At 38.7% G+C, this 12,389-nt stretch overlaps 1 protein-coding gene across 1 annotated transcript in view; it reads left to right on the top strand.

Moving 5' to 3' along the window:
• TXNRD2 (thioredoxin reductase 2) overlaps positions 1-11,723 on the top strand; it is a 51,380-nt gene extending 39,657 nt beyond the window's left edge. The window contains exons 13-17 of the mRNA XM_077835372.1: positions 992-1,087; positions 1,349-1,441; positions 2,934-3,005; positions 4,961-5,058; positions 7,744-11,723. Of these exons, the coding sequence (XP_077691498.1) occupies positions 992-1,087; positions 1,349-1,441; positions 2,934-3,005; positions 4,961-5,058; positions 7,744-7,867 (483 nt within the window). The 3' untranslated portion in view covers positions 7,868-11,723. The remainder of the gene's footprint in view (positions 1-991; positions 1,088-1,348; positions 1,442-2,933; positions 3,006-4,960; positions 5,059-7,743) is intronic.
• Positions 11,724-12,389: the final 666 nt, after the last annotated feature.

Raw genomic sequence — 12,389 nt, 5'->3', positions numbered from 1 at the left:
GCATGGATGTTTTAGTAATTAGTTGGGTTTTGTGGAATGCATGGCAGTGCTTTCACAATTTTATCTCTCGTTCCAATCTTCTATTCATTTCTGGAATGCCAAAACAACATCTGTATTTCCTGCTACAGAAATGATTGGCAGACATTTTTCAGGCAAATGTATGTAAGAAAAAACAAATGGCAAACTTCATCTGGTAAATGACATTTACAGATCTTGGAAGCGAAAATGCTTTGTTTGAAAAGCCATTATTTGATGGATCTTTTTAAACAACAAAAAAAGCATAGGTTTGCAGTTCCATGATTTGTCATGGGTTGTGGAGAAAAATAGGCTAGTTTTCATTGACCTATGAAGCATGTGTATCAGGTACAGTATACATAAGTGCTTACAATACTAAATTGTTTGAATTTGACTTTTGGTATGGAAATCTATGACTCCATCACTACTCAGTGAGTATTAACATAGAGAATCCAAGTATAAAGGAGGTGCAATGGATGGTGGAGGAGACAATAAAATCCAAGGAAAACTACAAGAAAATTTGCAGTTCAGCTGATATTCGCATGTGCGCAGAAGTGATTCACAGTTAATACTATATACATAGAAATCTTATGGATAAGCTGGGAGGAGGGAATTAATCGAAGTGTCATTAGATGCCCCAAGTGTTTTACAATAGTCAGTAAAAGTTTGAAAAGCTTGGGTGGGTAGAGTGGGAAATCTTGGTTTTGATATTTGCTGAATCCCATTTCTAAGGTAGTGGTTAGTTGGAATACTAGGAAGGAAACAGTTAGATTGCAAAAGTATTGGGGCAGCCACCTAATGGCTTTGAGTGAATCTGAGAAGTATGACATCTAGATGGGACCTAAATCCACCAGCCATGGTCCTTTATAAAACATCAGCGCTACCTCTCAAAAAATCTTCCAGCTGCTGCCTCTTCACTTCCTCACATCATTTCTCCACTTAGCTTCTTGATCTCTTTCCCACTCTTTCTTCTCAGGGGCGCCCTGAATTGACGCCTACGGCGATGGCTGCAGGAAAGTTGTTGGCTCAACGTCTGTTTGGCCAGTCTTCAGAACTGATGGATTATGACAATGTGAGTTGTTACTTTTTTTTTTTTCAGTATTGTTTATAATGGTTAAAAACAAAACCCAACACACTAGTAAATAGACAAGAATCATTTTTTCTAATTTGGGATCCAGCTTTTCAGACTGGGTGCACTGAAACTAGAATTCTTCTCGCTGTTGCAAAAGTCTCCTTATCAAATCACATATTTTTGTAGCTGCTAAATGCCTAGTGAGTGTCTTTCATCATATGGTTCGACTGTAACATTTGGGGTTGTTTTATGATGTGCCAGGTACCCACTACAGTTTTCACTCCTCTGGAATACGGTTGTGTGGGACTGTCAGAAGAAAAGGCAGTGGAACATTATGGACTGGATAACTTAGAGGTATTAAAATTTTTAATTGTTTAACTAGGACTTAGTTTCAGCATGGGGAGATGGGAACTTTTACCTGTGGAAACTATGGTAACAAGTAAAAGTGATTTTTGTGCAGTCATTGGTCTAGATCCCCAAGCCACTACTCCACATGGTTAGGAAGATTGAATGTAACTGCTCCAGAGACACCAAGGACCTCAATTTCAAAAGTAGGTGGTGTAACACGTAACTTGGGAAACCAAATTACTATTTTAATGAGTGATAAGTTACAGCCATCATTAAATGAAACTGCTACATCCCATTTGAGTCTTCAAAATTAGCTGCCCAGCTGCCTTATTCACCTAAAGGTTTCTGACGTCCCCTAGAACTTTCAGGTAAACAGATTTCTACTATAGTTCCATTTGTTTGATTGAAAATACACTGGTCTGGTATACTTATGCACTGCACGCTGATGAATAAAATTGCTTCAGGAATACATTCACCATCCACACAAGCCATGATGAGTTGCGTGTGAGTTGCAATGCACCATTGCTGGTGAGGAAGTTCAGAATCATTGTTTCTATTCAACTGCTGCACTGTTATAACAAATCATGATTCCAGTTAGCCACTTTGCAAAAGAAATGTAGGGGTCTCTTTATTCAGTCTTCAAAGAAAGGTCATCTAGGTGTAACGCTTTATATTGTGGAAATGGAAATTGTAATAATTGGCAACTTCCTAGTTCATGTGCAGTCAGTTATTGATACATTCTTCGTTACCTTGATACTCAATTTATGCTTTGAAATCAACATTAGGCTTTAGTGCTTTTATCACTTCTACTGTAATTCATTGCTTTCTGGGTCTTAACAGCACCTGAAGGACCATAAATGGCAACAAAGCAATTGTTCTTTCCAAGCAGTTGATTTTTTGCATACAGCATTTGGCTTAGCTATGGCTATAGGTGAACCTCATTATACTGCAAGAAAGAGATTGGTTGATTTAAAAGATTGTTTACTGGACAGTCTGGAAAAATTACCCTTTCAATTTCCCCTGCAGTACATGATTACAGATATGAAGAGCTTACAGTTTTTCATATGCTCAAAAACTTAGGAATTCCCTCACCTTTTGGTCAAAAGAGGTCTGAATCAAATTAAGATCAGATGATTATTTTGAATTCAGGACACTAGAAATGAGTAATCTGACTTTTTTCATATATATAGAGAGATATATCCTGTATAAATAGCTGAGCTTTCTGTGAAAAAGATTTTTTCTGCTCTTGGTCTTGCTTTCCATGTGTACTTTTTATCACAGTAACTGCATATCTTGTAAGCTTTAAAAAGAAATCTAGCCCACTAATTAATGCTGTTATAAAAACCAGTCTTGGTCTATTTTTCTGTTTATACAGCACTAGTGTATAGTACCAATTGTGTACAATAATAATAATCATGAAGTTGTCATGTCAAATGTCTGGTAGTTATAGAAATATATATTCTAACAAGGAATCTTAATATTCATTTTTCCCAATCAGGTATACCATGCATATTATACACCTTTGGAATTTACAGTGGCTGAAAGAGAGACAACTCAGTGTTACATAAAAGTAAGCGTTCAGAACTTTTAACTTTTATTAAAACAAGTGATATGGTCTATATTTTGCTTTAGGAACAAAAAGCATTTGTCAGATTGCTGAAAAACTTTCTCAAAATTGATGGGTTCTTTTCCCAATCATCAACCATTTTTCTCTAGCCATAGTCTCACACTTTTGATATTCCTCACATAACACTTTACATCTTCAAAGCACTTGACGAGGAGTTAGCAGTTCTCACTGCTGATAGAGTGCTCCACAGACAACACATTCAGTTCTTAGGGAATTTCTGAATATTTATTCAGATCAGGATATTATTGTGCCGCCTTTTTTCTTTAAGACAAGGGAGGCAGTTCTTCATCAGCTAAATGTAATCTTTGAATTGTCGTCCCATTTGTCCTTATAAAACAAGCCACAAAGGCCTCCCTGTTTTACACCAGAGCTTCAGACCTGAAGCAAATCTCATTTTTTGGAACAGTTCATTTACTCTGATTGTAAGGTTTGCAGGCCCACTTGACTGTAGAAAGAAGCTTGGCTAGGATGAAGCATAATATCAGTGGAATATCTGGTACATTTTTATGTCAGGGGGGACTAACTTCTACCTTTGCAGTGGGATGAATGTATTGACCTAATAGGTCCAGCGCAAAGTATTATGCTCCTAACACCCTATGCCTAGGATATGCCAGACACTGATAGTTGAAGGGATTTCCCTCTATACATTTGTCAAATGCAACCTACAAAAACAGTTAGGTTGCTTTTATCAATGTCATGTCCAGCATAAGAAGTGAAGTGTCATTACTTCTCCTCAGCCATTACGTTTAGATAGAGGTAATGGTAGAGCAGGATTTGAGGACAAGATGGCAGTGATACAATATCTGCTGAGAGTCACTTTGCAGATAATGCTTATTAAACTCTCCCACAAAACAAGTGAATAAACATTAAATTTGCAGTTGACTTTGAACCTCTGTGAGGGGTTTTTTGTTGTTTACAATCTTTTCAATATTAATGAATGTCTTATCAGGAGTACTGCTGTTATACAGCTGTGATGAATGAATCCACAGTCCCTATGCAGCCTTTAACAGTCCAGGCTGACATGCGTAGCAGAGCCTTTTGGACCAGTGGCGATTCAGTGCCTGATACAGATGCTCAGCCACATAGGGAGATTGTCACTATTCTTAGAGTGAAAGTGCTAAGATGCTGTCCTGTATAATCCAGTGAGCTGTAGCTCACGAAAGCTCATGCTCAAATAAATTGGTTAGTCTCTAAGGTGCCACAAGTACTCCTTTTCTTTTTGCGAATACAGACTAACACGGCTGTTACTCTGAAACCACTTTCCAATGTTGTTCTGGAACACAGGTGAGCATTCAGTGAGTCAGGCCTCCACACTCTTAATTGCCCACAGCAGTTTCAACACTCTTCGCTCCTTCCTGGGCTTGACTAACTTTAAAAAAAAGTCACTTTGCATATATGGTAAATGTACCTAGCCAGACAGGCTGCCATAAATGTTCTTTGACTGAATTATAATGGCACAGGATGACCTGTGGTCAATGGTGACCATCTTAGGAAGTTCAGCTAATCAGCTGCCAAGAATTCCCATGTGACCAGCCTGTATCTCAATCAGAGAAGTGCTAACTTGGCCAATCTGGGTCAAAATGAGGTTAGGATGGGTATTGGACCACCAAGGACATTTGTAAGATGTCACCTGACAAACCACAAAGCACGTCACTTACTTTAAATCATTGTTTACTGATGACTCGCTAAAGTCTGCAGGATGCGCCACAGAGAAGCCTGAAGTGTTGGGAATGTAGATTAAAACCTCAGTTCAGCAAATCATTTAAGCCCATGCGTAAATCCCAGTGAAGTCAGTGGGATTTAAGCAGTGGTTAAATGCTTTGCTCCATAGGGGATAAGCGGCTGAACTAGTACTTTGGGGAAGCCCAACTTCATGGCCCATGATGTTTTGCATTCAGATGGTATGCCTGCGAAAAAAAGAGCAGCGGATCATTGGCCTTCATTTCATTGGACCAAATGCAGGTGAAGTGATTCAAGGATTTGCTCTTGGAATAAAGTAAGTACAAAGGAATGTCTCTACTTTTAAAGCCTGATTTTTAAGTTATTGTAAGAGTATAAAAGATATCTGCTGAATTTTGGCAACTCTATAAAGAATCGATGTTTTATGTTACTTTTATGTAGTATTACACATATTTTCACTAAAATACTGTCGTTCTTCATTGCGATATACTGGATTTAGTTAAAGAAATAATGGCTATAGTTAAGGAACAACTTAGGCAAAGTGTATGATTGGCCAGGCATTGTTACATCAAAAAGTCAACTTGAGTGTCCACCTATTAAGTTTGGTTCCTTCAAAGAATGACAGAGAAGCCTTTCCCAGCATTGCGCCCACAAGGCAGGAAATGGTTTTATAAACCTGTACAAGCCTTTTCTTTTTTTTTTAAAAAAAAAGTTCACTTTGATGTGTTGTCCATGAGAGGCCTCCTTATACCAGTCGGGTCTCCTAAGGATCTCGACCCTTTAAATGTGCCACCTTCCAGATCCTGATTCAAGTCTAGCCACCATCTGACTTAAATGAGACTAGACAACTCCTTCATTGCCTGGAGCCCTATATGAGCTTTTATGCTTCAGGGCATAAGCCAACTGCTAAGTGAGAAGGTGAGGAAGAAGCTTCTCCTATGTGTTGAGAGTTCTTTCATAATTTCCCATTATATGGAGATTTTACACCTTCTGAAATGTTTGGTACCAGCCACTGAGACAGACAGGACACTGGACTAGGTGAACCATTGGTCTGAGGTAGAATGAGAGTTTGTTTTCATTGATAGTGAGGCACTTTCTCCTCTTGGGTTGAGTCCCCTGCCTTCTTTTCACTCCTAGCTTGAGGAACAATCCTAAGTCCTCTCTCTAAAGTGCAGAACATCACCGCTAGATCTGAGATGTGCCCGAATGCTTTTTTCATTCCTCCCTTTGTCACTGACTTGCATCTTCAGAAATGTTTATTATAACAATTAAATGTATAGTTCCGAACGCCATACTATTTTATGAAGAAGGCAAACTCTGATCCCTGAGAAACTTTTTCCTAAGGATAATGTCAGCTAGTTGTCCTAAATGTCATCACCATATTATTATGGCGTTGTTGGCTTTTACTTCTGAGTGTAGCATAAATGAAAAGCAGAAAGGACTAAGGCAGCAAGACCACAAGTATCATGTGAGGAATATCTTGGAAATTGTTGACTGCAGTATACCCCAAATATGCATATTTCCAACATATGTGTAGTTCATTAGTTGCCAGTGGTAGAAATTCTAGTATTGCGTTTTTTAGGAGGTTATCGTTTTGAAGTTTTATCCAAAATAACCAATGCAAAGGAAGTATTTGAAACTGGAGCACTTTTCTGCCTTGCCTCTAGCCACAGTAACAGATTTTCAGAAGGTCAAATCTTGGTGTTGGTATACTGCTGTATTTCACAAGTCTTGGGTTTATAATGTACAATACAGGCGTAGTAAGTCTGAACTGCCATTTCACTTGATCAAATATTAGCTCTTATTTTATCCCCCATTTAAAAGGATGTCCCCTGCCAAAATAATCTGTGCTCTGGTAACGTGTGGTCTCTGCTGATTTTTATCCTACAGGGATTCGCCAATGCATATGAGATACTAGTGAAGGTTTCTTCCTTTTTTCTCAGTATCTAATTTTTCCAGCCTGAAACAATACTTAAATTTAGATCTTTGATCATGTTGCAGCATTTTCAGAAAATGACTTGACAAGAATAGTGGCACGTTTTAGGTATGACTGCACTGCAGCTGGGAGTGTTCCTCTCAACATGGAAAGACAGACTGGCCCTAGCTTTGCTCATGCTATCATGCTAAAAAGAACAGTGTGGACATGGCAGCTGAGGCTAACCATCCAAGCCCACCTAACCCCCTTGGTCTGAACTCCTGCTCTGCAGCATCCACACTGCTAATTTAGTGTGCTAGCTCGCACAGAGCTAGCGTGAGTCTGGGTACCCAGGCTGAGAGGCACACTCCTAGCTGCAGTGTAGACAAACCCTTAAAGGTCATCTAGGTCTACGCCTCTTGTGGTCAGAAGACTGAAGGAATTAACCAAGTAGGATTGGCAGGTGCAGAAGTGGAAATCATGGATGCATGCTGTGTACCTTTTGGAGAAGTTTTCTCTTGTTTGCATTATAGGAAATTGCAAGTGTAAGCACCATACACCGTCTGATATTCTGAGAGGGCAGTCTCATCTCTCTTCCAGCTGATTTTTGCCTGCAAACCAAACTATGATTTTTTCCTACATGGCTACCAGTAGGAAAACCTGATGTCCATCTGCAAATGTTTTAATACCTGAAAGGATGGTCTTGTAGTTAAGAAACTGGACTGTGACTCACGAGATCTGGATTTAGTTCCTTGCTTTACCACACTCACTATGTGACCTTGGGCACATGAGTTAATCTCTCTGTACCTCAACTCTTCATCTATAAAAATAAGAATAATAATCCTTCCCTACCTCACAATGTTGTGAAGATAAATCCTTGAATGGTTACCACGTAAGTACCTTCATAGACTATGGTTGTGTTGGTAATTGTCTCTGCTTTGCTTTTTGGACAATAGCTTCAAATGTAATTTCTCCACTCGATATTACTCTGGAAAAAGAGAATAAGGTAAATCCAGTCTGATGCTTTGTGCCATTACAGATGTGTTATGTGTACAGAGTATGACTTCGTTCATTTTTTTTTGGTAGATGTGGCGCTACGTATGCGCAGATGATGAAGACAGTTGGCATTCACCCTACCTGTGCTGAGGAAGTAACCAAGTTATATATCACAAAGCGCTCTGGTTTGGATGCAAAGGTCACAGGTTGCTGAGGTTAAGTACAATCCCTGGACAGAAGTTAAAAGCATACAGTAGAACTGAGAAGGAAAAAGAACATTCTGAACTGACACAGCTTTGGTAATCGTAGTCCTGCGGTCAAGGTTTCCTAGGTATCACTTCTTCAGTAGACAACAAAAAGCGAATTTTACAATCCCAGCCATACAGTACCTACCTTACGAACTGCCCACACACATCTTTAAAATCAACGCAGTACTTAACCTTCAGGAAATAAGATTTATGTTAAAAGGCATCACTTCTGAAGTACCTGTGTCCTTTGTCTTGCTGGGAGCTAGAGAAAGTCATCATTTTCTGTACATCAAAATGTTTCTTGCCCATCACTTGGCAGCTAAAGCCATGTAAAACTTAAATGGATGTCACTTTGTTACAGGAACAGTGGCCATCACACTACTAACCATTCCCACCCACTGGCAAATTAATCCCACTTGGATGTCATCCCTCAGAGAAATGCATTGTGAAACAGAGGTGAAGAGGATGCCAGATATCTGGAGCTCTCTGACAGTGAATTGTGACTTCCGTAGCCAGGGTTTTCCCAATAGAACACCTTGCTACTGACCTCCCCCAAGAATTCATCCATGAGGAATGATGTCCAAATCTCACTGAACTGAACCAGGGTCTCAGATAGTGAATAGAGAACACGGGCAATAATTCCTTCTCACCTCGGGCAATACAGCTCCCTATTGGTGGTAATCACGAGAGTTCAAAGTCAGGGCTCATTGACAGGAGACAGATCCCAAAGCATATAGCAGTAGGTAAGCAGCCTTCAGTGTTTCAGGGAAATGTACGATGTACAGGAATTGGTAATAGAGGAGAATATAAAGTGATCATTAGGGTTGTTACACTATTGGGCGAGTTCACTGTTGGCATAGGCAGTGTGTGTCATTGTGGAAGCTCATAGAATTCCTTTAGAAATGAGGAAATTTTGCCATTTAAACACTTACAGAAAGAACTTTGGGGTTGGTGAGAACTTCCCTGCACATTTTTCAAATTGCCAATTAATTTCAGCTCAGATTGAAATGGCAGATCACACAAATTACTACTCCAATGCCAAATAGCAAGCAATACTGAAAATTGGAATTGAACATAGAACGCTGTGTGTGCTGTTCACACAGCTCAAATATTTGACATGAATTGGAGTGGGTGTATATGATCTGTGGTTTTTTAAAATAGATTTTCATTGATAAACTAAAACTGCTGTAACTCTCACAATTAGCTTGTGGTAGTTGGGATCTGAACTGCATTATATTAAAAAAAAACAAAACAGAAAGGAGATGTACGTGTTCAGAGCTCACCTTAAGATACCTGTCTGCAAACTGTTCTTTCAGCGTATTGCCCAAACTTCCTGTAGGAAGAAAGCATTCACCTAGTGTGAGCTGCTTCTTCTTCATATTGGCCAGAAGGGGGAGATCCTGACTAACATGTGACAATATAAAAACAAGATAGAAGTCCAATAGCAGAGATGCTTTTGCCAAATACTGTTAAATAGCAGCCTGACAAAGGCAAAACAAAAACACAAACCCTCAGATTTTCATTTCAAGTAGCAATTTATTGCTAATACTGTATTTTGAGAAGTGCAATCACATATTTACTTACAACCCTTTAAAACAATGCATGTGGGAAGGGGAGGGGTTAGTTACCATTCTTTAGAAAGACACAATAAAAATCAGTCTTTCATGCTGTATTTTAAACAGCAATATTTTTGCAAACGAGTTTTGACAGTTTCCTAGCCATCCTCGCCCTGTTAATTGCAAAGTTCTTAAAAACAGTTCGCTGACCATGTATATCTTTGAAACTTTTTTCTTAGACTGCCCATTTTAAAACCTTGTTAGTTTACTATTTCACTGAGAGTTATACTATAGACAAGTGGTGGATTTAATTTAAGTTTAAAACGTATCTTGCCTCCAGAATTGTACAACGCATGCCCCAGAAGCTATTGAAAAACTCTGAAGCTTCAGCAGACATTATCAAAACGAGTGTAATAGTACTTATCAACACACCATCAAGGTGGTATTACAATAAATTCCTTTCAGGGATCTGACTTTAAAAACAAAACAGAACCAGCACTGTGGGGTTTTAACTGCCTCATTTCCAAAGTTTGACACTGTAAATCTTAAATGTGTTATAAATGTATTAAGTCTTGATCCTGTAGGTGAAGCAGATAATATACCCTAGCAGTACAGAGAGAGCAAATAGGTTTCCTACTGCTGTTCAAGAAAAATAAAAGTAAAAGCTGTATATGATGCATTACAATATTTCTAAGTTAGTTTCACAAAGCTAGAATTTCAAGATACAATTCACAGCTATTGCGGCTTTTCCTAAAAACAAACAAACAAAAAAACCGCACCATACACACAAATTAAGGATAAGTTGCTTCCCAGATCTGTGACTCCTAACATTACAGATTTTAGAGTAGCATGTTCAAACTAGGATTTGTATTGCATAGTCCGTAAAAGAGAGGAGTGGTTCAATCAAACGCTGTTGCCTAATGAATATAGCATTCTGCATTTCTCATCACATATGTTGATTTGTTTGAGTCACCACTAAGAACAAGTCTATGGACTTGCAGGTGAAAGGAAACATTTTGGGAACGGAAATGTATTTGGTGTACTGCCTTTTTGTTGCTACTTCCTTCATAAAAAATGTTTTGAAAATGTCATGTTCACACACGCGTAGTCAAAACCTCCCTATCTCCTTTGGTAAAAGAGGACATCCTGCGGAAACATAATATTGGAGCCAAAACACCTCTGTACATTTTTGAGCAATTAAAAAAAAAAAGCTTACAGTAAACTTTTTAAAATTCTTTCAAAATATTTTAGTTGATTTAAATATTGAGCATTTCAGAGCAAAACCTATTTGATCTTTCTCAGCTGCTGTGACATATTATCTGCTTCACCTAGAGCATTTCGGTTTTCAGAGATCTTGCTAGGAGAAACAGCCCTCAATTGGTTATAAGGTATATGTGTGAGAATTTCTAATGATCTCTGTGTTGAACCATGGCATTGCTCATTCCCTTTGCATGCATTACTCAGGCACCCACTGGTTCAGCCATGGACCATGTTGCTGTTGTACTCAGTCCTACCTGTGGAGTTTTTGTGCATTATGTGCCGTTAGAGAGAGGCCCAGGAGGTGAGATGAGTTAATTTCCCTTCTATCATGAGACTGCCAATGGAAAAAACAACTTGCTGTACTGCAACCAGTAAAGAGATCTGGTGGGAAACTGTCCAAGATTTTATGTGGGGTGTGAAATTAATCCACATCATCAGTGTCTGAAGTAGCCGTCTAAGGGAGACTTTTTTTGTTTTCAACAATTTATTTTCACTTGTTTAGAATCACAATATGGTCTTATATAGACTCCATGAAAATTGATCTTGCATCTTAAATTGCATCCTGGCTCTGGTCCTCATTGACTACAACATGTTGTCCACTGAAGTAAATCTTGATGTACGTTCATAGCTACAAAACACTGATGTGTCAGAACCAAGAGTGAGGCAGAGTAACTGAAAACTACTTGGATTGGTATTATTTTTTGGTGGATTCCTTGTGTGCTCTCCAGGGATAGCCTTTTGTAATAAAATCAGCCTGTCTAATGTCAAGTGCAAAGTCTGATAGATGCTGCAAATTATTTACTCTGTGTGTAAGTGAAAATGTATGTTTAAATGAATACATGCAGTCAGGCTGTCTTCTCGGGGTGCCAGCTAATGATGGCTTGTGTGTCAAACCACACAGTGGAGTAGACAAGTCTGAGGATTGCTGGACCCCTATTAAATATATATATATATGATCCTGATATTTATTGTTACATTATGGACAAATAAATGATTTTCTTAAAGACTGTGTTGCAATGTCTTTGCTTAACTTAATTTACAAGCATGGTCTGTGCTTACTGAAAACTTCATCCTAGTGGTCATCAATTAAAAGTGGGGCCTTTTTATTCTAATGTTTCTGTTGGTGGGATGCTGATTGGTAAGGAAACTAAAAACAGTCACCAAATGAAATTCAATGCCTAGAACGTGAAGTCACAGACATATCTCTCAGCTACCTAATCTCTCTAGTTACTAGCCCCTGAAAACTTTAATGGATTTCTAGCTTTACAGCACAGCAGGGTGACCTTGTTTTATTTTAAATTTAAAACAAAGGAACTCCTTACGCTCTGTAACTATGCTTTCAAATATTCTCATGGCTTGCCCAGGTAATGAGAGCTACCGGATTGGCTCATAATACATGTGTGTTGATGATGATGTGCCTTCAAGAAGCATGCTAAGAGGAAACTCCCTTGAAACACTGGGAAGTCAAAGGATTAAACAAAGCATTTATTTGCCTTGTTTACAAGGCACAAATAAAATGGATTATAGTGAAACTGCATTACAGTGAAACTAATTAGTTGATTATGGGTAGTGCTAGGAGAAAACATGTTGCAAAAGAAATTAGGAATTAACTTTAGTAGAACGTTGTTGTAGCCCATGCGATGAACTTCTGTCCATCAGAGGAGAAAGAACC

This window comes from Eretmochelys imbricata, chromosome 15 (genome assembly GCF_965152235.1).
Source record: "Eretmochelys imbricata isolate rEreImb1 chromosome 15, rEreImb1.hap1, whole genome shotgun sequence".
Taxonomy (NCBI): domain Eukaryota; kingdom Metazoa; phylum Chordata; order Testudines; family Cheloniidae; genus Eretmochelys; species Eretmochelys imbricata.
This window is presented reverse-complemented; position numbering and strand designations above follow the sequence as displayed.